Below are 26,658 nucleotides of genomic sequence, written 5' to 3'. Positions count from 1 at the left end.
TCCTCAGTTTGGTGGGGGCTGAACCACAGCGGCTGTGCTGGCCCAGCTGGTCCAGTGCCAGGCAGTTTCTCTTGACTTTGACCTTCTTGGTCATTCTCTCCCTGACTGGCTCTTGTTTCTCAGCCTTGGGCAAGAGGTAGTGCCTAACAGGTTTTAGATGGGATTGATGGCTTTCAGGGGCTCCAGGTGGGCCCCCAGCTCTCCTGCTTGCTGGTGAGGGCCCACAATGCACCCCTTCCTCCTTCTCTCCCTCTCTGTGTCTCCTCTTTCCACCCCACATCCTTTGGAGATGGCTTTTATTTCCAGGTCCTTGAGGAGGACAGGGAGGGCTCGAGGGCTCCCCTTGAGAGCAGAGCCCGTGAATGCCCCTTGGGGCAGGTGGGAAGTGAAGGTATAGTAGGTGAGCTGTGACATTCCTGTTCCCTGCAGGTTCCTAGGAGGCGAGTGCGGACGGTATGCAAAGTTGTGAATCCAGTGGCGACAGTGCGGATGACCCTCTCAGTCGTGGCCTACGGAGAAGGGGACAGCCTCGCGTGGTAGTGATCGGTGCCGGTTTGGCTGGCCTGGCTGCAACCAAAGCACTTCTGGAGCAGGGCTTCACGGATGTCACTGTGCTTGAGGCTTCTAGCCGCATTGGAGGCCGTGTGGAGAGTGTGAAACTCGGTGAGTGCCACCTCGGCCCAGCTACCTCCCAAAGTCACTTCTTATCCCCCAATGCCTTGGCCTTGCCTGAAATCTCATTACTTTAGCCGCTTCTCTGGGGGTAGTTATTGCATCATGCATGCTGCCTAGATGTTTTCCAAAAGCTTCCTTTGTCCTCTCCGTAGCCCTCTGAGGTAGGCAGGATAGGGGTTCTGGCCTCCATTTTTGGAACATGACCTAGGATTCAGTGTTTAGGAGAGAGGGCATGCCCAGAACCAAGTTCTCTTAGCAGTGGATGGACCAGTTTCTGTTTCACAAAAAAGGGGAATTCTGTGAGCTTCTATTAGTCATTAACTTTTGAGTGTGAATTAGTGTATCAGGACCGAGAGTTAGATGGGACAATAGGAACTCAGGGCAGTGGAGGTGCAAGGGGATTTTGGGCCTCCTTGTGGGTTATGGCAGGTCTCTGGGAAAAGGGTCTGTCCAGGTTGCAGAGTAATGAAGACTCTGGAGAAAGCAGCCAGGTAAGAGCCTTACCACAGGGGTGGGCAGATTACGCCAGGGATTCTAGAAGATGGGGACTTGCCTGAAATGCCACTGGACCCCCAGGGCTTCCCAGCCAGGGGGTCTGGCCATGGAGAGATTGAGCAGGTAGGGACCATGCACTGTGGGCTGTATTGACCATAGGATTTTGTGTCTGTGACTGTTCCCTCACGGGCAGCAAGGCCAAGAAGATTCTGTGTGTCCACTTCTGATGGAAGGGCAAGAGAAGTAGGTGGTCAGGCTTAGGATAAGCAGAGGTTGAAGACACCTGGGTACTTGCTTCTTTCGGAGACTTTGACCACATTAGGCGTCTTCCCCTATAGCATTTACTGGATAGCGTACATGAAGTTGCATCTGTTGTCCCCTGGCACACGCAGGAGAGTATGTTAGCAGTAAGGATGAAAGTGCATCCAAGGCACTTGTAAGTGCGGGGACAGCCAGCAGGGAAGGGTGGGACTCTTTGCTTAACACCTGATTGGCTGGCCTGGAGTCTTAGAGAAGGGGCTGCTGCATTTGTGGTTCTTGAGTCCTGATAAGACATTCAGAGTCTGAGATGGAAGCAGAAGAAGGGAGGGCAAACAGCCCAGTCTCAGTGGTAGCTGACAGCTAAGACATGCTGTGCAGTGAAATGATGGTACAGGTAGTGAGGAGGGAGAGACGGGGCTTCAGGAGCCTGAGGGGATGCACCATCGGGCAGGAAGCCTTCCCTGGGAGAGGGAGGTTGGGTGGGTCTCAAGTGTTGGGGGAAGTTGGATAGTAGTGAGAAGGATGAGGTGATACTTGTGGAATGATATATGTGAGGAACACCAAGGCAGACCTGCCAGGAGAGGGGAGAGCGTGTCCAGGCAAGGGCACATGTGCATGTGCTGTGTGTGCTGACACCCAGCGCTGAAAGCCCAGGCTGCAGTTGGGCTAGCTGCAGTGAGATTGTAGCTGTGAATCTCAGTGATAAGAGCAGGGGTCAAGGACGAGAGGCCCCAGGGACACGGTGTGTAGACCTGGAGATAGTAACTGGTACGCTTTGGATGCAGTGAGGATGACACAGGCGGAGAAGCATGTGGGAGAGGACAGGAAATAGCCTCAGACTGGGACCTGCTTTGGGCTGCCCCACCTCCTGGCAGAGCCTGGTGGATAGGGCTGTGGCACTGACCTTGCAGCTGACCTCAAGCTACTCCCCTTGTTCCTGTTTTTGCTGAGTGTCTGGAGCCAGGAAGGGACCATATTCCTGGACATCACCTCCCAGTGGCTGTGTGCCTTGGAGCTCCCTGCTCTGCCCTGAGGAGGGTCCCCAGGTTTAGTGGGGTATCCAGGATGCTGGCCCCATTCTGTCCCTATTGGGAGCTAATACCAGGCAAGATTCGTAGGGAGCCTCAAGCCTGAGGCTCTAAAGATTGATGAGTAAAAAATGCCCTTAGTGCCCACCAGGAACCCACAGAAGCAGGGCACTGGGCTTTCAGCTTTTGGTGTCCTCTGGTCTACCCACTTCTAATTAGTCCAGTGTGGTGACTCTGGGGCAAATCACTGAGTCATTCAGGTAGCAGTTATCTCAGCCATAAAGTGGAATCCATTTTGTGCCACATACAGTTTCACTGGGATATTTTCACTGAAAACTTCGGTTGGTTGCCAGAGGGGGACCCTAATCCCCATCTTGCCTTTTGTGGGGGTGGAATGGTTCTCCTGGAGGAAGGAGGGTGAGGCAGTGTTCTAGCCCTCTCTGAAGAAATCCCTACCCCTCTAAGGTCTTACTGTTGTCACCATCAGGACACGCGACCTTTGAGCTGGGAGCCACCTGGATCCATGGCTCCCAGGGGAATCCCATCTATCATCTAGCAGAAGCCAATGGCCTTCTGGAAGAGACAACTGATGGGGAGCGCAGCGTGGGCCGCATCAGCCTCTACTCCAAGAATGGCGTGGCCTGCTACCTTACCAACCGTGGCCGCAGGATCCCCAAGGACGTGGTTGAGGAATTCAGCGATTTATACAACGAGGTGAGGTGTTAACAGGCCAGCTAGGCATAGAGTATGGGGGCAGGGAATCAGTCCCCTGGCAGTGTGCAGGAAGTCTTTTAAGATCCTGGTCATGTCCTTGCACACTCTCTGGGCCCTGCATTTGGAATATCAGGACAACTTGTGGATAGAATGAAGATGATGAGTGGAGAACTACTAGTTAAGAGATTATTGGTACACATGATTAAATATTTCTCCAGAAAGTCCTTAAACATCTTTTATTAGATTTATTACTAGGTACTTAGGCAGTGATTGTTGTTATTGCTTTTGGATACTCTTGTAAATGGTAATTTAAAAACAATTTTATTTTCTAGTTGTTCCTGGCATTTAGAACTATAACTGATTTTACATATTGATTTCAACTACTTTGGTAAATTATTATTTTAATTCTAATGCTATATCTGTTAATATGTTATATTAATTTATATTCTAATAATGTTTTGGAATTTTATGTATATAATTCTATACAAAAATAGATGAGAATTTTATTTTTTCCTTTCTAATCCTCAGACCCGCATTGTCTAATAGAACTTTCTACAATAATGGAGATGTTTTATACCTGTACTATCCAGTATTGTAGTCACTAGCCACATGTGGCTCTTGAGCTCTTGCAATGTAGTAGTAAAACTGAGTAAGTAAATATTTAATTATTTAATTTTAAATTGCTACGAGTGTCTAGTGGCTACTGTATTGAACAGCACAGCCGAAGACTATTTATTTTTCTTGCCTTATTGCACTGGCCAGTATCTCCAGTATAGTGTTGGATAGAAGTGGCACACATCCTTGTCTAATCAGGTTTTTAAAAATATGTCAATATTTTTAGTATCTTTCAGTGGTGCTGTGAACTGCACTGGACAAGCAAGGTAACATGTAGGCCCTGTTTTCTGATACCTTGTCGTTTATAGTATAACAACCCTTCACTCCAGGTCCATAAATTGGCCAACAGACACCTATTGTACATTTTCTGTGGGCATGGGAAAGGAGATGTGACCTTTGTTTTGGGGTAGTTCCTGCTCAGGGAGGCTGGCTCAGTGTGTGTGCACCCACAAGGTATGTTGTGTGCAGTCCCATGGTGTTATGTGTTTTCACTCATGTGCAAAGAGACTGAATTATTAACGAGTAGATAAGAACTAGTATTCTTCAAAATGGAACTTCCTGGTCTACCGGGAATCAGTCATGCTCTGATTGTGAGTATTTCAAGCATGGATGCCTCTTGAGAATGACCTTCAGGGTCCATGGCTGACTTGTTCTTTTAAACCCTTAAAAATAGATCACCATCAATTTCTGCTGTGGGCTTGATTTTTGAAAATCAAGAGTGTAAGTTGTAGAAAGTAGGATGGATAAGGTGGGTTATTAGTCTGGGTGGTGATGCTTATGTGAGAAGGAAGGGGTGTTAACCATGAGGCCCAGAGGTAGGAGTTCCCTGTGTGGCTGTTAACCAGTGCGGGAGGCTGTTCTAAAGTGGTGGCTCTAAGCGCGTGAAGCCCTGCCTGAGGGTGGGTTCCTAGCAGATAGGCAGCCTCCCTCCAAAGGTGATGACTCTGAAGGGCCTCTCATTTGAATGCGTTATATTTGTTAACAAATAAATGAGTTGCAGTAGTAGTATAGAGCTCACTCTCTGGAGCAACACTACCTTGATTCAAATACCAGTTCAACCCTTTATTAGCTGTATAATCTCGGGCAAGTTATTGAGCCTCTCTGAGCCTTACTTTCCTCATCTGTAAAATGGACATAGTTATACCTACTTTATAGTGTCATGAGGACTAAATGAGATCCTGATGGAAAGTGCTTAATGAGAATTGGGGTGAGTATTAGCTGTTATAGGCTTGTCTCATTTCCCTTGGGTGACATTAGAAAGGTGTCATTTGACCCAGGTCAGGAGACTGTACCCATAGGAAAAACCCATATTCAGTTAAGGCTGTCCTCGCTGGTGAAGAGTCACATAGAGAGACTGAATTTGTTACTCAGCGGGCATTTTGGCCGCTAGTCAGCATAAGGTAAGGACTGGGTGGGTACCATGTTGGTTATCACCCAAAGGAAAAACCCATGGAGGAGGAGGCAAGTTGAGAGCCTGACTCCTTGGCAGTAGTACTGGGTGAGGAATTTGCTGAGAACTCTAGTTAAGGCCAAACACCCAGCATCTTGTGACTGAAGGGAGGAAAAATAAACAATTTAACTTATTTACATCTTTATATTTTATCCTTCAGAGACGTTTAATTCGTGTTTATATCTCATGTGGAGATAGATGGTTGGGAGTGGGCAATGCCACCTTCCTTCCTCCTCCCTGCTGCCTGAAAGTCTATGCCAGGGCTGGGCTAAAGGGCAGACTCATTCCCATGAATGTGTGTTTGACCACATTCAGACTCACTGTAGGAAGGGAAGCACACCATTAATAGGCACCAGCCCCAGATGTTTGGCCAGGGAGCCTGCATTTCCCGTGTTCCGGGAGGGAGAGGGAGTGTGTGGTTATGCTCACAACCCGTCAGTGAGGCCAGGGCCTTGGATAAAGTCCAGAGTCCTTGACAAGCCCCTTCGTCCCTCACGCTGAGCCCCTGCCTGCCTTTCCAAAGTTATCTCTTTCCGTGCTGTTCACTTCAGCAACACTGAACCGCTTTTAGCACCGTGCATCTTACGTTCTCTCCCCCTTCTTCCTCTCTTTCTCTTTGAATGTGATGTTCCTTTTGTTCGAAATACCTTTCCTTTCCCTGCCACTGCCAACCCGACTCTATCCGGACTGTCCACGGTTATCTGGGTTGATCTCACAAATCCTGGGCTCTTTCCTGTCACAGCACATTTTATGACGTCTCCCCAACTTTAGGGCAGGGGTTTAGGACTATGACTGTCTAGTTCACTTTTACAACCTGTGCCTGGCCAAGAGCCCAGTGAACGTTTGCTGATGAGTGTTGGGGCTGAAGCCTTGCCTTTTGGGGAATCCCATGCCTGATCCAGGACCGGCTTCCTTTCCGCAGGGAGACCTGCCCAGTGTTCGATGGGGGTGATACACCACAAACGCAGGAAGGCAGTAGGCCAGGGCTTGTTCATTTCTTTCTGTTGGTGAGATGTGGGTTGAAGTTCTTGACAAAATATGCCCGTGAAATGCATTTCCGTTGCTTGGCACACTGGGGTCTCCCTGCTCTCCACATACCCTGCCCCAACATGAGCATCTTCCTTACCTGAGTCTGAGTCCCACAGTAAAGGGAGCACCTTGAGTGGCTCTGAGCAGAGCCAGGCAGCATCTTCTGGGAGGTCAGACTTCAGGGCCCCTTCTGCTCCCTCTCCCTCAAAACACTGGCCAGGCCACCGCCCCAGACTGCCCTCTTGGGAGAGAGCGAAGCAGACACGTGTGGGCAGAGGAGGCAGGGAAGCGGTTTGTGCATTTGGTTCTTGGAAAAGAGAAAAGGGTGCAGGTCTAGGTTCTAAAGTGGGTTGTTGGCTTGGCCTCGTAGAACCCGTGAGGGGTGGGTCCTTTCCCACAAACCGTACAGGCACCAAACGTTTCACTTTTCTAAGCAGGGGCCCAGCCACAGAGCCTCCAGGGCCCACCCCAGCTCCCTCACAAGCCCAGGTGGCCTTAGAGGGCGGCGTCTGGAGGAGGCTGGTTGCCCACGGGAGCTTGCCATCCCTGAGCCAGGACCCTGTTGAGTCTCAGTGCGGTATGAGCACCACCTTGAGGCACCAAGAGAAGAGGGGTCGTGGGCGTGGCCTATCTGGGGACACCTGGGACGTGTTGGGCCCTTCGGTGTGAGACGGAGGGGAGATGAGGGCGTGTGTTTTCAGCCCCCTCGGGTCTCTCCGGCAGGTCTATAACTTGACCCAGGAGTTCTTCCGGCATGGTAAACCAGTCAATGCTGAGAGTCAGAACAGCGTGGGGGTGTTCACCCGGGAGGAGGTGCGCAACCGCATCAGGAATGACCCTGAGGACACGGAGGCCACCAAGCGCCTGAAGCTCGCCATGATCCAGCAGTACCTGAAGGTACCTTTGCCCGGTGGGAGCTCAGTTGAGTGTAGGTGCCAGAGCGAGGAAGACCATTCTGGGGGATCTGGGTCCGAGGAGGGCACGCTGCCCGGAGGTCCAGCCCTGACCCCTGCCCAGCCCCGTGAGTCACCTGGCTTCTCTCTGGCTCTTCCCGCAGGTGGAGAGCTGCGAGAGTAGCTCGCACAGCATGGACGAGGTGTCCCTGAGCGCCTTCGGGGAGTGGACGGAGATCCCCGGCGCCCACCACATCATCCCCTCGGGCTTCATGCGGGTTGTGGAGCTGCTGGCCGAGGGCATCCCGGCCCACGTCATCCAGCTGGGGAAAGCCGTCCGCTGCGTGCACTGGGACCAGGCCTCGGGCCGCCCCCGGGGTCCCGAGATTGAGCCCCGTGGTGAGGGTGACCACAATCACGACACCGGCGAGGGCGGCCAGGGAGGCGGGGAGCCGCGGGTGCCGGACGAGGACGAGCTGTGGCCGGTGCTGGTGGAGTGCGAGGACTGCGAGGTGATCCCGGCGGACCACGTGATCGTGACCGTGTCGCTGGGCGTGCTCAAGAAGCAGCACGCCAGCTTCTTCTGCCCGGGCCTGCCCGCCGAGAAGGTGGCTGCCATCCACCGCCTGGGCATCGGCACCACCGACAAGATCTTCCTGGAGTTCGAGGAGCCCTTCTGGGGCCCCGAGTGCAACAGCTTACAGTTTGTGTGGGAGGACGAGGCGGAGAGCCGCACCCTCACCTACCCGCCCGAGCTCTGGTACCGCAAGATCTGCGGCTTCGACGTCCTCTACCCGCCCGAGCGCTACGGCCACGTGCTGAGCGGCTGGATCTGTGGGGAGGAGGCCCTCGTCATGGAGAAGTTCGACGACGAGGCGGTGGCCGAGATCTGCACCGAGATGCTGCGGCAGTTCACAGGTGCGGCCCTGCGCCCCGCTGCCTGCTTGCGGCCGCCCCTCCAGCCACCCGCCCTGCCCCAGCCACCCGCCTCTCCCCAGCCACCCACCCGCCATCCCCTGCCAGACCCTCTGAATCCCATGAACCGTGTGGCCGCTCTCCTCTCCACAGATTGCAGAACTGAGGTGGCACGGCCACTGGGAGAGCTGCCACCGGCTGCCACGTCTCAGCCTTGGGCCCCTAAATTGTGGGCTCTCTCCCCCTGTCTGGAGCCTGAGACACTCAAAACCATAGGCTGTGTTTCTTCTAAGGGCTGATGGTAAAAACTGGGAAGTCACCGCAAAACCTCAGATTGCCCGTACCCTATCCATTGCCTTGCTAAGAGGGGGATTTGTGTTTTACTGTCGGATCCTTTTAGAACATCTTTCAGCCACTATCCTGGGAAAGCCCCACAAAGCACCCCTGAAGTTGGGAGGAAACATGATTATCTAGAATGTTTCTCGGGTCGGAAAATTAAGGCCCGGGGAGATGACGTGTTTGCCGGGGTCACAAGGAGGCCAGGGGTACACAGCTTGAACTCAGCCTCCCTCCTCCATCCCCCAAGCCTCTCCGCAGCAGCCCGGCCCTCCTGGAACCCGGGAGGTGGACGGGAGTGCTCTACTCAGGGTGTCTTTGTGTGGCCATTTCTTACCCTCCTTCCTCTCTGCTCTTCTGACTCTCCAACAGGGAACCCCAACATTCCCAAGCCTCGGCGAATCCTGCGCTCCGCCTGGGGCAGCAACCCTTACTTCCGAGGCTCCTATTCGTACACGCAGGTGGGCTCAACTGGGACCGACGTGGAGAAGCTGGCCAAGCCCCTGCCATACACGGAGAGCTCCAAGACCGCGGTGAGTGTGGGGGCAGGGCGAGGAGGGGTCTGGGAGGGCTGGTTGTGCGTATTCTGCTTGTGTGTTTGTCCAGGCAGAGGAGGGGGGAAGTGTATTCACGAAGGGGTGCCAGGTGAGACGGGTGGAATCCCTCTTATAATGGAAGAGAAAACAAGAGATTGTGCACTTAACATCTGGAAGAAAAGATGGAATCAAACGCTTTCTTGAGATTATGAAAATAGGCATTTAATGCTGCGCTGTCCAATATGGTAGGCATTGGTCACATTTCATGTGATTAATTAAAATTCAAATTAATAAATCAAAATTTTAGGTCCCCAGTTGCACTATCTACATTCCAGGTTCAGTAGCCACTTGTGGCTGGTGGCTACCATGTTAGATTATGTAGCTATAGAAAATTTCTATCATCATGGGAAGCTCTATTGGAGAGCACTGATTCAACGAAAGTAAGTTTCCCCAGTATGTTTTCACTCCACCTGCCAAGATGTTTTAGGATATAAAATTGAGAATACTTCTCCTCCCCCAAATTATTTCAACTATATAATAAACAATACATAGAGAAAGGTAATAAGTAGGAGAGAAATAATTATATCTATTTCTGTTCCCATAAAGTATTTTTGAGTCCCTCTCTGCACACACAATAAATGCTAAAACCCCAACAGAATTACATGTAAAACAATTTTTTTTTTTTTGTGTGTGGAATTGGTGCTTCCACTGGCCTCTCTCCATCCGCCAGTGTGGAGTCAACCAACCAGGAGGTGCGTTGTGCCTGCCCTGGCTGTGCTCGGGGGGAGAAAGGACAAGGCCCTCACTGCCGCTGCAGCCATCCTCCTAAGAAGCAAAGCAAAACAAAAATAGCTGTGGCTTAAACAAGACAGAAGTTTACTTCTATCACACAAAAGGAAATCCGAAGTAGGTGTCAGGACCTCAAACCATTAGCAACCTGCTTCATCCTCAAGGCCTCCTAGTGGTCCGAGAGGCTGCTGCTCTCCTCTGCATTTCACGTTGCAAGGTGTGGGGGGGACACTTGGGGCTGAATCAGTGTCTCTAAGCAACAGTACACTGAAGCTGATTGGCCAGAACTTAGCCACATGACTATACCAGCTGCAAGAGAGGCTAGGACACATCATTTTTATTCTGGATGGCAGTGGACCCCGTTAAAAATCAGGGCTTTGTTACTGAAGAGAAAGGAGAATGGCTGTGGGAGTAGGCAGCTTGCCCTCTGCCATAATATGAGTCCCCCCCTTTCAGTTTCACCCGCTCTGTGTGCTCCTTGTTGGTGGGCTAAAGCTTCGCTACTCAAAGTGGGTGGTCTGTGGACCAGCAGCCCCAGCATCACGTGGGAATGTGTTAGAAATGCGGACTCTCAGTCCACTCCAGACCGGCTGAGTTAAAAACTTGACTCCGCCAGAGTCCCCAGTTGGTGCTTTTGCACATTCAGTTTGAGAAGCCCTGGGAAAGTCCAAATTCAAGCTTAAGATATGGGCACTTGTGCTTTGCCTGGAGCCCAGCTAGACGGCCTGCTTTCTCGAGGTTGAGGCCTGGCTGTACCAAAATTGTCCCTGTCCCCTGAACAAGGTCTGCTCTGGTGCATCTTTGTCCCCCTTTCCTTCTTCCTGCCGTCCTTTGCCTGCTTATTTACCCAGCAGCCCAAAGGTCCTGTCGTTGGGAAGCTTTGTGTGTCCCCCCAACCATGAGCCTCTTCTAGGCTCTCAGCGCCTCACTCAGACACCCATCACGTCACATATGACACCGTTAATAATTGGGTTTCGTGTCTGGCTTCCCCACCAGCAAGGAAGCTCCTCAAAGCAGCAGCCTGGTCACCTTTTATCTTCCAAGTGCCCAGAACAGTCCCTGGATCCTAACAGGGGCTCCATAAAGGTTTGTTAAATTACCACCTAACTTTATCGAGTGCTTATGTTCTTCCAGGTTCTAAGTGCTTTAGATACATTATTTCACTTAATCCTTCCAACCACCCTCAGAAGCAGTGGCATGAACCCATTTTACAGATGAGAACACCAAGACTTAGGGAGGTTAAACTGCTTTCCCTGAGTTCACTGGTAAAGAGGCACAGTGAACCTCTGAGACTGCAGAGCCAGAATTTCTAAAAGCCTCAGAGCAGACAGAACTGAGGCCTGGTGTTTGGGGCAGAAGCAGGGGAAGGTGGCCAGGTGGGCTGGGCAACTCCTCATCCTGTGGAAGCAGCAATACCTGCTTACTCATACCTCTGACTTATAGTGTGGATGGGGATTTCTGGAGCAGATAGGTAGACTCTTGGCCTCTCTTGCTCCTCCACCCTCATTTCCCTATCCCCCTCCCAGCCCATGCAGGTGCTGTTCTCAGGTGAGGCCACCCACCGCAAGTACTACTCTACCACCCATGGTGCTCTGCTCTCTGGACAGCGTGAAGCTGCTCGTCTCATCGAGATGTACAGAGACCTCTTCCAGCAGGGGACCTGAGGTCCCTTGTTTCTGCTGAGTGTGTTCCTTAAAGAACCACTAACTCGTGACTGCCAGTCCTGCCTCTTGATGCCATGTGCCCCTAATTTCCTAATCCTCTGTAGAACGATTTGTATCTTTTGTAGAGCTAGACACCCTGACTGGCTTCAGACCTGGTCCTGTAGCTTTTCCTTTTCTCCATGCCCGGTGGTGACTAGGGCGGGGCCTGTTGATTTACCTCTGTGCTCTGACCTCCGACCTACCATGCCACCCCTCCCCTCCTACCTTATTATTGTAAGTGCCTTCAATACTTTGCATTTTGGGATAATAAAAGAGGCTTGTCCTTCCTGTGCTCCTCAGCTCCTCCTGTTTTTTTCTCAGACGTGTGTGTGTGTGTGTGTGTGTGTGTGTGTGTGTGTGTGGTTTATTACACTTCCTTTGAGTGAGAGGATGGTGGGGGGAGCTGTGGCCTGGCTGTGCCTGCCTTGATTGGAAGCGATATCCTCTCACTCCTTTGTGGTGGTTTGCCTTCGTACTGTAGAGACCCCTCGGGGATAAGGGCCCCTCACTGCCCAGCCCCAGTTCCTTCAGGAAAAGCCTGGAACTGCCTTTGGCCCTTTACTGGGCTTCTCAGAGCTTAATTGGATGACATGGCCACATGGATGAAGGTGCATTCCGTGGGAGAGGACACCTGTCGTGGCTCCATGCCAAGCTCAGCTATGTTAATTATTAATCAGTATCACCTGGCTCTGGGGCCCTGGGTCAGGCCCTCGGGCGGCCTCTGTTGACTTCTGGGAAGGTGATAGTCTGGCCATTTTGGGGGCAAGAGGATATCCCTAAGTGTTTCCCACCTGTTGTGTTCGAAGGGCCTACCCCTTACTGGGGGATAGTCTTTTCTGCTCTTTTTGCTGAGTAAGAACACACACATAGACAAACACACCCCTTACACACTTGCTCCCCCCCACACACAAATACACTATCTCACACCCTTCCACCTACACACAGCTGCCTCTACACACATATGCATTGAACCCAAAAGAACATTTAGTCATATTTTTACTCCAGATTTCTATTGATAGAGTTTGAATGCTATAGAATTGAGGGGTTGGGTGGTGGGGGAAGTTGTGAAAAGCCAGGTGGGTCCCCTGGTTTAACTCTGTCTGAGCTTAGATTGGGTCTTATTCTTGGACGTTTAGGGCTCTGCCCTTGACATGACTCCACATCCTCTCCCCCATCACCGCAGGTTATGATGGGACTGTACAGTGTGCAGACACACCTGTGCACATGCCCGCCTGCACCCACCTACATGCACACTCACCTGCACGCACATGTCTAGCAGGCATCTTGCTCTGCCAGGGTTGATCTTCATGGATTTATGTCGGGATTCATATTCACCTGATGCACGACTTAAAAATATCTAAGTATAGACATGAAAAATATTTTGAATAGAGGAGCTATTGATGTGGTTCTCAATGCTCTAAAGTTATAAAAGGCTACACTGAAACATCTCCCCACAGACCTGCCCGCAGTGCCATTGCCAATAGTCTTGTGTATCCATTTCTAGGTGTGTCGGTAGAGATATATATCCTTCTCTGTCCTTTTTATACAGAAGTGACAAAGTAGTCATCCTGTCTAAATTTTGCTCCTTTTAGTTAAGATAATGTATCTTGGTGCTCTTTCTATAATTAGTATTTAAACAGATGATGTAAATTTGGGCCTTACCTGGCCTCAGGTTGCTTTGTGGGAAGCACCTTCTATTAATTTCACCTCGGGAGACACTGACCCCGCGTGGACCCTCCCCCCGTCCTGGGTTTCCCCTGCTAGCTGTGGTGGGATGGACAGAAGTGGCCCATCACATAAGTAATGGGGAAGAAAATCACAAGTAGGTTCTCAGGATCACAGGGGTAGGGATTCTAAAGGACTCCTCGAGGATGAAAAGGCCTGAAACATTGTATTTGGTGACTGCACGTGGGGAGCATCGGTGTGGGCAAGAGGGAGGGAGAGGATATTTGCTCAGTGCTCACCACCTGCCAGGCAAGATGCCAGTTGTAAATGCTGGACATCTCAGGCTGGGGAGGGCGATACATCCCCATGGGGAAGCAAAACCTCCCAGAGTTAGTAATGTCACTCAGAGAGGTGTCACTCAGGGAGGTGGTGATGCTGAGACTTGAACCGCAGTCTGTCTGATTCCATAGTGCAGGCTCATTCTATTGCACAATGGAAAGAACAGGCTTGTGCCATCCAAAAGAAAATGGAACAAAACAAAACAAAAACGCCAACCCCCCTCCTAGGTCTTTGCTGCAGGGAGTGGAAATGGGTACAGCCACACAGAGACGGTGTGGCAGATTCTACTAAAGCTGGCACATGCCCGCCAGCCTTTCCACTCCTGAGAAATGATGAGTGCATGCGTCTACCCAAAACACGCACTAAATGTTCATAGCAAAGCAGTTTGTAATAGCTAAAAATTGGAAACAGCTCAGATGTCCATCAATAGCAGAATGGATAAACTGCAGTACATTCGTCCAGTGGAATGCTAGCATACCAATAGAATAAAATGAGTTGCTATTTGTGACATGTATTGATCTCAAAAATATGTTGCGTGAAAGAAGCCAGACACAAGGCTACAGGCATACCTTGTTTTATTGCACTTCACTTTATTGTGCTTTGTAGATGGTAAGTTTTTACCAATTGAAGGCAAGCCCTGCACCAGCAAAAAGATTATGACTTGCTTTATTGTGACATTCACTTTATTGTGGTACTCTGGGACCAAACCACAGTATCTCTTAGGAGGTGTGCTTGTATATACCATATATTTTCTTTTTAAAAAAAATATATTTTACTGATTTTTCACAGAGAGGAAGGGAGAGGGATAGAGAGTTAGAAACACCGATGAGAGAGAAACATTGACCAGCTGCCTCCTGCACACCCCCTACTGGGGATGTGCCCGCAACCGAGGTACATGCCCTGGACCGGAATCAAACCTGGGACCCTTGAGTCCGCAGGCCGACGCTCTATCCACTGAGCCAAACCGGTTAGGGCCATATATTTTCTTTTATATGAAGTTTAAGAATGTGCAAAACTAATCCATGATGTTAGAAATGAGGCGATGGGTAATGCCTGGGAGGGAGTGTGGGGGTGCTTTATGGGTTAGAGAAATGTTCCACATCTTGATCTAGATGGTGGTTGCATTTATACCTTGATATAAATGCATTGGCTCATATACTGAAGATTTATGTACTTTTCTGTGTGCATGATATAACTCAATTTAACAAGTTTAAAAAAGAACCTGAGGATACTCTTCTCTGGCTCCTCCCGTCCCAAAACATAGTGTTGTGTTAGCTCAGAGAATTTCTTCCTTGCAACAGAGATGATGCATTGTGAGAGCAGATAAGGGAGGAAGGACCTACTGATGCCCTGCTGTCTGCTGATAGGGACTGGCCTTGCATTTACATAGGATGCCACCGTTTACCAGACCCCTTGCCTGCGTCCCCTCCTCTGGGCATCTGAGGCCTCATGAGGGAGGCGGGGATTGTTTACCAGCAGAGGACATCCAGGTTCCCAGAAGGACTTGTGTGGGGTTGTGTCATCTCAAGGGGAAGGAAGTGACCCTGGGAGGAAAGTGGGGGTGCCTCGGGGACACAGGTGGGTACCAGTGCGGGAGGGGTGGCCCTGGAGAGTTTGCCAAAGCAGCCTGCATAGAAAATAACTTGTGTAATGTGGGTAGCACTTATGAGTTGCAACTTTAAAATCAGATTCAGCCCAGCCAGCATGGCTCAGTGGTTGAGCATCGACCTCTAAACCAGGAAGTCACGGTTTGATTTCTGGTCAGGGTACAAGCCCGGGTTGCGGGCTCGATCCCCAGTGTGGGGCATGCAGGAGGCAGCCAATCAGTGATTCTCTCATAATTGATGTTTCTATCTCTCTCTCCCTCTCCCTTCCTCTCTGAAATCAATTTAAAAAAAAAAAGCAGATTCAAAGCAGATAAAGAAAAGCAAGAGTCTTCGAAAAGGGAGGGGAGATTAGATGCACCAGGATCAACACAGCATGAGTTCCTCGATGGGGCTATTTCTGAAGTCGCTTAGACCTTGATTGAAACCCAGAGGACTCGATCGGGGGTGGAAAATGTGGCATGCGCAGGCCAACACCAATGCCAGCACCTGCTCTCCAATTCCTATCACCGGTGGAAGGTCAGTTGAAAGGAAAGTTCTTTCCTGGCACTGGGTTCTATGTAGAATTGTTTGCATTGTTTCTTGTGCTATCAGCATCCGTAAATCCACGGGCCAGGTGTTCGGTTGTGGTTTTGTGGAAGCCTCAGACATGTTCCCTCCAGGGGCCTGGGGCCCTTGGCAGGTACTGTCTTTGCTGCTCCTGGACAGGTGAGCAGTATGTTAGCTCCCACTTCATGAGAACCATTTGGACTGACTGCCCTGCCCACAAACGTAGGAGTGAAGCGTCTCTGGTTTGAGTCACCCTGCATTCACGGGGGCCTGTCGGGATGAGCCCAAGGGTAGCCCTGAGGCGCAGAGTGAGGTGGGCTGCTTGTGCAGTTCTCCAGAGCTGCCTGCCTAATGAATGGTCTGCCGAACAGGATGGTGGTGTTTATGAGAGGCAGTGCTTTTTCATAATGACTGGCTGGGCTGCTTGTGGAGGCTACTCGTGATTTGTGTAGGAAAATCAAGCAGAAGGATTTGTGGCCCTACCAAGGTGGCATCGGGGACATCTAAGCTCATGTTAGGTATTTCATATAACAGAGAAAGGGTTGGCCCTGGCCAGTGTGGCTTAGTTGGTTGAGGGTCATTCCATGCACGGAGAGGTTGCTGGTTCCATTCCCAGTCAGCACACATGCCTGGGTTGTGGGCTCCATCCCCAGTAGGGGGTGTGCAGGAGGCAGCCAATCTATGTTTCTCTCTCATTGATGTTTCTATCTCTCTCCTTTCCCTTCCTCTCTCTTTCTAAAATAAATAAAAACATTTTAAAAAAGGTAAGGGTTGGTCACAGCCCTGCTTCATCCTATCTAATAAAGAGCAAATATGCTAATTGACCATCACACCCTCACAAAGAGGGCAGCGCCCACAGCCAATAAGGATGGAATATGCTAATTGACCACCACGCATTCAAAGATGGTGGCACCCACAGCCACATGATGGCGGTGCTCAGTCCCCTCAGCCCTGCCAGGGCAGCAGGCCCACGGCACGACCAGGCCCGCTCCCAGCCAGGCCTGGCCACTCCGCAAGCCTGCCTCCGAAATCCCCCAGTCCCCTCAGTCCCCCAGCCGCCCAGGGCTGGTCCAAGGCACAGGCAAGCCTCGGATGGTGACTGCCCAGCCGTCCAGGGCTGCCCAAGGCTCAGGTAACCAGGGCCGGCCGCGGCTTGCACTGCCAGCAGTGGCTGCAGCAGAGGTATGATGAGGGCATTGCCTTCCCCTGATCGCCAGGTCGCCTCCTGCCCCTGAGGGCTCCCAGACTGTGAGAGGGGGCAGGCCGGGCTGAGGGACGCCCCCTCCAGTGCATGAATTTTCATGCCCCGGGCCTCTAGTAGTATATAACTGGAGATGATGGATACAAAAGCTGTTTTCGCCTCCCATTTCTAGTGGTGATTGTTGAACACCGATTTTGCAAGCGTGTTCAAGATTTGGATCTCTGTTAGGGGATCATGCCAGGCATATTTTATTTCAGTATGAGCTCAGTATGTGAGCGGTTTTGATCTGTTGGATTGGGTGTTCCCACTCCATTTCACCGCAGAGCCCATTACTACTTTTTGTCTTGGATCTGTTATCTTCCTCCTCTCATCTGGGGCATATGGGGTCACACAGTCATCTGTCCATGCCTAGTTCAAGGCCATGATCAGGACCGGATGTTTCATAGCTTTTCCTTCCCATTTCTGAGCCACTCCAGTGCCCTTTCCCGAAACACCAGCTATTGGTTCCCCTTTTGCTTAATTAGCTTGGGTTAGGCTTTTGTAACTAGTGTTAAATTAATTTAATTAGTCCTGATTAATTAAGATTGGTTCCAGGAGTGAGGTTTTCAATTATCTATCTTTTCACTAGATCTCTTTCCCATATCCTCAACTCTCTCGCCATTTGTTCTGTTAGAGCCCGGTTGTGTGTCTGCTTTCTCCACAGTTGTGTCTGAGTCGCCAGTCGGTACAGCTGGAGAAAAACATGAAGCCACACCTGCTGGCCCCGAACACAGCAAAGCAAAGCAAGCAACACAACACTGCCTGCAGGAGCTTTCCACAGACTTAACTTGTCCAAAGCACACCTCTTGATCTGCTCCTTCCCAGATCTACTGTACTTGATTTGAGTAAGGCAAACACCTTAAGTCATTGACTTTTTTTCCTTTCCATCCCACACCTGATCATCAGATTTGCCATCACCAAATGTTGGCTCTACCTACAACACATCCTGAACCTGATCACTTGAAACTTTCTGCCCTGTCCCTCTCATCTCTGCCATCGATGCCTGCTGTAGCCTCCTGTGTGGTGTTCCTTCTTCCACACTCGCCCTTAGCCTGCTTTCCACACAGCAGCCAGTGTGACCCTTTTATAATAGGAATCCAGTGCTTCCCTGGTTTCCAACGACTCCTACTGCCGGATGGTCTTTATCCAGCATCTAGAAGGGGTTCAGGAATCTGGAGAAGGCGTTGTGTGTAAATTAAGCAAGAGTCCAGAGACGAAACATAATTTTGGAAGGCATTTTGGGGAGCCAGAGAAGACTTAGCTAAAGGAACTAAGTTCTCCCTTGTCTCAGGACCCCTTGCTTTTTATTAACCCAAATTGTCCTAAGGCAAGGTAGATACACACATCAAAGGCCAGGGTTTGGTATATAGAACCCATTGTCAGATTGGAGGAACTACCTCCAGCTGTTCAGGTGTTTGGCCGGAGGCAATAACATGTAGATTGAAATGCCCTCAGCTGTCTGGCAGCAAGCAATCATTTATGCATCCTTTTCAGGTTTGGGGAAATGCCCTCAGCCATTCCAGATGACTCAGCCCTGCTGACATGTTGGAATTGGCTTCTGGCATCCTACCACACTAAGCATAGAAGGTGATTTCCAACGCCTATGTGATCTGTCTCCTGGCTCTCATTTCCTGCCCCCCCACCCCCGCCCTTGGCCCTGGTTGTTCCCTTTATCTGGAATGCTTGTCCCCAGGTATTGGCAAGTCTTTTTTCCTCACTGTGTTCAGATATCTACTCAGCTATCACTTCTCTGGGAAGACTTCTTTAAGCACCCCATTTTCACAGCACTTCCGGTTCACTGTTTCATCTCCTTATCCATTTCTTAGCCCTTCTCTTTCCCTCTGTCATTTTGTATTTGTTTATTTATTTGTCTGTATCCCCGGGTCCCCTCCCCAAAATGTAAGTTACAGTGTCCAAAATAGTACCAGGTGTAATAGTAGGTTATCAAATATTTGCAGAATGCATGAACAAGTGAAGAAAGAAGTCAAACTGAATGGTGCCAACTTCCGGACCCACTCTTGGTGTTGGCTGGCAACCTGCCTGGGTTTTCCATACCGACCTCTGACTCTCCTGCCTCTTCACTGTCAGCAGGCAACATGGTCTCCCGTGTCATAGGCAAAGTAGAAGCCAACTGGAGGCAACTTGCTCATCAAATCTACAAATAGCCTTTACCCCAGTCCTTTTAGACCCTCATCCCCGCTCCCCCCGCATCCCATGTCTCAAACTCAGGAACTTGTCTTACCCGTTCCTCTCCCCCTTCTCTCTAGGACATTCTTCCATCCACATTTCAACATGTTCATGTCTTTCCCATCACCCCCCTCCTCTTTTTTTTTTTTTTAATATATTTTATTGATTTTTTACAGAGAGGAAAGGAGAGGGATAGAGAGTTAGAAACATCGATGAGAGAGAAACATCCATCAGCTGCTTCCTACACCCCCTCACTGGGATGTGCCCGCAACCAAGGTACATGCCCTTGACCGGAATCGAACCTGGGACCCTTCAGTCCGCAAGCCGATGCTCTATCCACTGAGCCAAACCAGTTAGGGCCACCCCCCTTCTCTTGCTACCACCTTCCCTTGCCTCTCCTTCATAGTCAAAATTCACACTGGCATTTTCTACACATGCTCTCTCTGCATCCTCACTTTCCTCATCCTCGATGTTGTTGTTGGGGAGTCTCAGATGGCTGAGGGAGACACAGGAAGGCCTGGGCTGGCTCCCCTTCTCACCATGGCTGGGAGAGGTGGGGAAGAGCTGCCATTGATTCCAGGGTCTCTGGAAGCAAGAACAGCCTCATCGGTTGAACTATGTCCTCTGGCGCCATCTGCTGGCCATATTGGACTACAGCCCTCTTGCTGCAGGGAGAACTTTTTTTTGGATTTTATGTGAGCTTTTCTGAATTAAAAAATATATGTCACAGAAAGTACTTTTAATTAATATTGAATAAAGGAATTAAATAAGATTGTAACTTATTCTAGAGTATTATTTTTCATTCTTAACAGTAAAAACAGGTCTTGGTCCCCAAGATGAGACAGCTTGTTCACTCACTCATTCATTCATTTGTTCATTCACCAGACTTTTAGTGATTTCCTTTTGTATGCAATCCTCTGTGCTAACAAAGTTTAATTATGCTTCAATGAATAAGTTTACTAAATAAATAACAAATGTGAACTTATTTTGTTCCCCAAGTGAAGCTGGATTGTATGATTTTAATTTTTACACGTGTTGATGTTTGTTTTATGGCCGAGGATGTGGTTGATTTTGGTATCTGATCTATGGTACTTGCAAAGGGTATTCTGCTATTGTTGGGTGGAGTGTGCTATGGCTGTTGATTAGATCCTGTTGGTTGATGGTGTTGTTGTCCTCTTCTCTATCCAGGCTGATTTTCTGTCTAGTTGTATCAACTGCTGAAAGAATAGTGTTGAAGTGTCCAACTATACTTGTGTATTTGTTTATTTAGTTTTATCAGTTCTATCAATTTTTTTTGGTATCAATGAATTTTTTTTATAACTTCAGACTTATGGAAAATGTAAGTATATACATTTCCCCTATTATTAACATCTTATATTAATCTGGTACATTTGTTACAACTAATGAACCAATATTGGAACATTATGATTAGCTAAAGTCCATAGTTTATTCAGATTTCCTTAGTTTTTACTTAATGTCGCTGTTCTGTTCCCGAATTCCATCCAGGATTCCACGTTGCATTTAGTTACCATGTTTCCTTTGGGTTGTTCTCTCTTGGTTGTGACATTTTCTCAGGCTCTCCTTGTTTTTTATTCCAAGTAATAAAGATGGTATTTTATGTTTAAAAAGAATTCTTAAACTTTAGTGGACTTGTGGTAGGGATCCAGGTTTATTCTTATTCCTCACTGTTGGCTGGTCATCCCAATGCTACTTGCTGGATAATCCACCCTTTCCCCACTGACTTAAAACGGCATCTAGTGATAATTGCTGGGGGATAGGAAGAATTTAGTTTTTGAATATTGATTTAGACTCAGCTAAATTATAAACTCGTTTATTAGTTTGGATGTTTTTTTTATCAGTTACTTTTCTTGGGTTTTCTAGGAAGATCACATTACCTGCAAAGTTTGATAGTCAAGTTTCTTTACTGTCAATATGCCTGTTGTTATTGTTGTTGTTGTTATTGCATAAAGTATAACTATTGGTACAATGTTGAGTAAAAGAGTGATATGGAGCGTGTAGCCTTATTCCTGATTTAATGGGAATGTGGGTAATGTTTCTAATAAGTATGCTGTTTGCTCTGTTTCTGGATCCTTTTTTTTATCAGGTTAAAGAAATTCCTTTCTATATTAGTTTATGAATGTTTTATTATGAATGAATATTGAATATTATCAAATGTCTTATACATCTATTGAGATGATCATAGGGTTTTTCTCCTATTACCTGTTAATGTGCTATTTACATTGATAAAATTTCTAATGTTTTTCTTGTATTTTGGGGACAGTCTTTGCCTTGTTGTATCAGTCAGTTTAGGCTAAGTTCGATTCTGGTAAAAAAAAACCCCCCAAACCTTAGTGAATTACAACAGAAGTTCATTTCTTGTTCATCATGAGCCCAGAGGGTTGATTTTACGTCCTCTTAATTCTAGGATTCACCGCGATGGAGCATCTTACTGGTATGGTTGATAGAAAAGATAGATAATGGAACATCTTAATGTTTCTGATCAGAAGTAGCATGTGTTACTTCTACCCACATTTCATTGGTCAAATGAAGTCAGTGCCTGAGCTTGATGTCTGTGAATAGGCATATAATCCTTTTCCAGAAAAGTATCCAGGAAGTTTGGGGCAGCAAATGTTTTGTCAATAATACAGTCTGCTACACTGGCCTTGCTGTATTTCATGTGCTTATATTTATTTAGGCTTTTGTACCTATGTTCACAAGTGACCTAAGATATTCTTTTTCTTGGCCTTTCTAGGGCTTTCTCCCTCCCTCTTGGACTTTTAAAACAATTTGGGTAGTTTTACATCTTTTTACTATGTACATTGAGAAAGTATGTATAAAATGTTAATTATCCATTTCCTGGAGACTTAAAGAACTTACTTGCCAAACTGGCTGGACTTGGTGTATTTTTATTTTTTTTTTGGAAGTATATCTTTGACTATTGTTTTAATTTCTTTCATGGTTAATGTTCCGTTATGATTTCCTACTTCGGGGGTGAGATGCAATTTTGGCAATTGAAATTTCACTAGAAAGTTGGCCTTTTAATGTTGTTTTAACATGTAGTGGTCTAAAGTTGTTCAAGTACGTATTCTCTCTTGCGACTAGTTATATCCCTGTTTGTTTCAGATTTGTTGTTTTCATCGTATTTGCATTGACTTGGCTTTGTTGGAGGGTCCTTTTTTCAAAGAAGAGTTCATGCATGTTTGGGAACATCTGTCTTTTGCCTCTTTATGTATAAACGACACCCTACTTAGCTTAGGAAACTACAGTTTCTTCTTAGAGCTCCCTCTATTCTTTAAAAAAAACCATTCACAACAGGATCTCATTTGATTCTTACAAAAAAAAAGTGTGAGGCGGGCCCTAATGATAGAGGAGGAAACCTAGGGCTGGGCAGGGTGAGGTCCTTGTTCCATGCCACCGGAGTGGGTAGTCCAGTCTAGACCAGTGCTAGCTCAGGGCAAGAGCTAGATTGGTGTTGCTCCATACGGTAGGTGATGACAGAAGTGACCTCAGTTCTTCCCTCCTCCCTGTGACTGCATACTTTGCCATGTGACCTTGCACCTCCTCCCACTAAAGAGGCTGTTATTTCCCCGCTCCCCCAATTCATATGTGGAAGTCCTAACCAAGCCTTTTGAGTTAGACTGGAAGATTATTCAGCAAATATTCAGTCACTTTCCTATCCCTGTGGAACAGAGTATATTTTCCTGCTCCATTGACTTTGGGCTTGGCCATCTCACTAGTTTTGGCCAAAGAATGTAAACAGCCATGATGCAATATGAGCAAAAGCATGTTGCATAGTTGGGTTTGGCATCTCGTGTTCTCATCATGTGTCATGAGAATAATATGCCCCTGATAGCTGATGTTTCAAGGAGAATATAGAGAAAAGGGGAATATATCTGACTGAGCCCACAGAAGCCTGAAACCAAACCTAGGACTTGCAGACGGAAACATAAGCAAGAGAACAAATGATTGTTCTTGTAACCTGTAAAATTTGGGGTGGCTTGTTTTGCAGCATTATCACAGCAATAGCTGACGGATACACCTCTGCTTAGGGGAGTCATCCAGCCCAAAAGGGATATTTCTAAGCACTAGATCAGTGGACCCATAGACAAGGAAGCCACCCAGAATACAAAGGTGGCTCAGTCACAGCAATGAGGCCTTGTAAGGATGGGCCAAGGGATTCAGGTCCCTGGAAGATGCTCTTCATGGATTGACTCTGGCTCAAGGAGCTGGAGGAGACAGAAGCCAGTGGGCATTCTTTTAGTTCTGCTCTACCAGACTGAGGGAAATCTTCTACTCCCCACTGCCCAGTTTTCAGCAAATGAGGAAAAACTTTATCTAAAAATTCAGAGATGCCGGCTATTCCTTTTCTGTCAAATAGAGCACCCGAGAAATGATACTGTTGTATTCTGCTCTCAAGGTCCCTTCTGACCTCAGACCTACAAGTCGGGACAGTCCCGTGAGCAGGTAGAAAGTTCCTGCAGGGAATTGTGTCCTCAGCTACTCAGAAAGCAATTGTTGGGCAGTAGGACATGGCTGGAGATTAGATGACTGGGCAGGCCCTTCGTGGAGTTAGGGGTGGGGTGGGAGGTGGGAGATATGCAGTGGAAAGGGTAGAGCCTTTAATGTAGAGGCAAAATTCTGGCCGGGCCCCTGAATCTGTCCTTTAACGCAGCTCCCTCAGCACTGGAGTCCCCACTCTTTGCAAATGGTTGACTGGCATCCTTACTTTTCCGACCTGTTTTGAATTTCTATCCTCTTTTTAATTCTTTGTTGGTGTTTTAAGGGGAGGGGTCTTATAAATGGCTTGGTAGGATGCCACCTTAAGATAGGAAGTATCTGTCTGTGACTTAAAACAAATCTTTCCTCTACCAACAGTGTTCAGGAGGAAATTTGTGTATGGACAATCAGAGTCAACCCTATATGTTTTACCAAAATAATTATTAGGTAGTGAAGACAGTGTTGGAGCTGGAAATGTGGATTTGGGACGTGGATGCTCCTATGGATGGCATTGGAGGAAAGAAAAGAAAAAGAGAAAGAAAAAAGTAGAACTTTAGGAAATGCTTAAATTTAGGGGGAGGAAAAAGAGGGGCAGGAAAAAAAAAAACAACAACTTTCCTGAGGTGGTAAGTCAGGCATGAGCAGAGCAGGAATGATAGGCCACATACGGAATGTCACCAGGGCAGAAAGTCCTGCGTGCCTAGTAATGGGCAAAACTTGGAAAATAGTATTATAGGGTAGGACCTTACCCTCAGGGTGACCTTTCCTCCCCTGGCATGTGACTTCATGCTGTTTAGACCCCTGTCCTTTTATATCGCTAGTCATGTGGTTTAGATCCCCTTAGAGGAGGAACAAAGGAGCCAGAGAATAGACTCCTGTGCGAGCCCTTGCACGACCAGTCCCTTAAGGAGTAAGCCCTCAGGACAATGAGGTTCTGACCCCCATTAAAAAATCTTAGGACCAAAGCCTCAGGTCTGTTGACTACAGAGACAGAGTTTTAGTCAAACTAGAGATGCCATTTAGGCCTCCGTTGTGTTTCAGCTTCAGGCCCAGAAAAGAAGCAAAAGCAGATGAAGCAATGCCATGGCTGACATCAGGACCAGATGCAAGGATTAATGACCCCCTACCTTAGTGCTGACCAATCAATCAGTAGAGACCATGACCCTGAAAGGATGCAACTGGAAAGCTGATGAATATTCTATTGAGATCGACCTTAAGGCAAGGGACCCAGTATGTTCTCTCTCTCTCTCTCTCTCTCTCTCTCTCTCTCTCTCTCTCTCTCATAGGCCCCAGCCTTTCCCCTCTTCTCTCAGGAGTGTTATCTTTGCATTCCTTCTCCTAAGCATTAAGGGCCCCTCTTTTGCCTCTGTAACTTGTTTCCTAAGCCAGTTTCTTCTACCTCTGTGACTCTAAATAAACTTTCGCTTGTATTTGAGTTTTTGGCTCTGAGTTCTTTCTTAGCTGAACACAAGGACTTGAGGTCTAACATCTAACTCCACCAGTAACAGGACTTCCACAAATATCAGTGTCAAGGTCCCTGGAGCTGCCTCCAATGCATCTCTCATTCTGGCTCCTGGCTCTGAAGGCTCAGACTTTTGTGGCTTCAGTTTCTGGATTTCTTCTCGGTTCCAAATTCTTCTGCAATTTCCACTTCATTCTCACCCAGACCAGAGCAGTTTGAGAATACACTAGTAGGCTGGGCCCTATTCAACATTCCCTTTGTTTCCCTTTTTCTGCCAAGAGGTGGTTGGGAAAGGGAAGAAATGTCAGCCCAGCCTAGCAGCAGAGTGAGTGCAGCACCCGCTTCCCCCAAGCCCCACTTGCAGTACCACCTGGGCCCACCAGGCTCCCTAGAGAGCTGCTCTGAGCAGAGAGCCGGAGGGACTGGTTTAGCCTTTACGAGCATCTGGTTTTGTGCTTTGCTGAGGCCACGGGAAGGGGAAAAAAAAAGTTTTTTTTTCCAAGAAGATGGTGAACATGTAACCCCCTGGGGTGTAACAGGATGGGAATAGAAACAGGGTCAGGGGGGCATTGAGGAGTCGGAGTTATGACAGGTCACTGAGGGGAGGGCCACCAAGGTCCCAACCTTTCCCCAGTGCCTGTCACCACCTGGAGCAGTGGTGGTGGAGGGGGCCTTTTGGGGAGGTGGGGCTCCAGGTGGGAGGGTTGGGTGGCCTGGAGGGCACGTGGGGCAGGTGGTCCTGCAGAGGTTCAGGGTACAGCTGGCTCTCCGGCTGGGAGAGGACTAGGCTTTAGCTCCTGAGTATTGGTGGGACCAGACGGAGTGAAGGTCTTACAAAAATGGTGATGTTGATCCAGCTACCAGGTGGACAATGGTGCAGTGTCCCAGGGAAAGGTCAGTGAACCCATAAATCCAATCTATATATATAAAAGCCTAATATGCAAATAGTCCCTGTGGGAGTTTGACCGGGAGACTGATCGCTTGCTGTGACATGCGATGACCACCAGGGGGTGGTGCGGAACGAAGGAAGGCCCTGGCCAGCAGCCAGCAGCCAGGGAAGGGAGGCCCTGGCTGGCAGCCAGAAGGCCCCGATCGGCCCTGATCGCCAGCCAGGCCTAGGGACCCGACCTGTGCATGAATTTCATGCACTGGGCTTCTAGTATTTAATAAAAACTCTTACCCAGTCCTGAGCAGCCCTGGGAACAGATAGCTCTCTCCCTGATGGACACAGATATGGATTCTATCAGTGGACTCTAAGCCAGGGTGATCTTGATGTGAGCTAACAGGAAGACTGAGGAATGCTCAGGGATTAGTTCCAGGCAAGGCCTCTGGGAAGGAGGTCTTGGGAAGATGATGAGGTGTGGAGAGGACAGGCAGGCTCAGGGCCATGGGGAGCCTGAACCCTCAGCACCAGTGGCCTTGTCATGCCTGCGCGGAGCAGATGAGATGCTTTGCAGAAGGTGAGTGGGCTTGAATCTGGGGTGTCTGGGGGCCACCCGGGGGAGAATAAACACATACCTCTGGAGCTAGAGACAGACCCTTGGGAGACATTTATGTATGCGATTGAGGTGATTTTGAATGGATGAGATTGTGTGGAGAGTTGAGAAAAGGAAGAAGAAAACCCTGGGGGACATTTGAGGACAGAGAGAGGCGCCTGCGCAGCAGAGAGAGTGTGG

At 48.6% G+C, this 26,658-nt stretch overlaps 1 protein-coding gene across 5 annotated transcripts in view; it reads left to right on the top strand.

Annotated features, from left to right (window-relative positions):
- The window catches only part of SMOX (spermine oxidase), a 51,422-nt gene extending 26,645 nt beyond the window's left edge, over positions 1 to 24,777 (top strand). Inside the window, exons 2-8 of one of the 5 annotated variants that reach the window (XM_008141053.3) lie at positions 430 to 663; positions 2,947 to 3,173; positions 6,991 to 7,164; positions 7,325 to 8,078; positions 8,784 to 8,944; positions 10,733 to 10,822; positions 11,263 to 11,738. In XM_008141053.3, the coding sequence (XP_008139275.2) occupies positions 456 to 663; positions 2,947 to 3,173; positions 6,991 to 7,164; positions 7,325 to 8,078; positions 8,784 to 8,944; positions 10,733 to 10,822; positions 11,263 to 11,400 (1,752 nt within the window). In that variant the 5' untranslated portion in view covers positions 430 to 455 and the 3' untranslated portion in view covers positions 11,401 to 11,738. Of the gene's footprint in view, positions 1 to 429; positions 664 to 2,946; positions 3,174 to 6,990; positions 7,165 to 7,324; positions 8,079 to 8,783; positions 8,945 to 10,732; positions 10,823 to 11,262; positions 11,739 to 24,561 lie in introns of those variants that run through there. The other 4 variants (XM_028144746.2, XM_054724151.1, XM_028144747.2 and 1 more) reach the window with 4 other exon arrangements.
- The last annotated feature ends 1,881 nt before the right edge of the window (positions 24,778 to 26,658 follow it).

Source organism: Eptesicus fuscus, chromosome 12 (genome assembly GCF_027574615.1).
Source record: "Eptesicus fuscus isolate TK198812 chromosome 12, DD_ASM_mEF_20220401, whole genome shotgun sequence".
In the NCBI taxonomy this organism is placed as follows: Eukaryota; Metazoa; Chordata; class Mammalia; order Chiroptera; family Vespertilionidae; genus Eptesicus; species Eptesicus fuscus.
The sequence above is the reverse complement of the archived record's forward strand: the minus strand, read 5'-3'. Positions and strand labels throughout refer to the sequence as shown.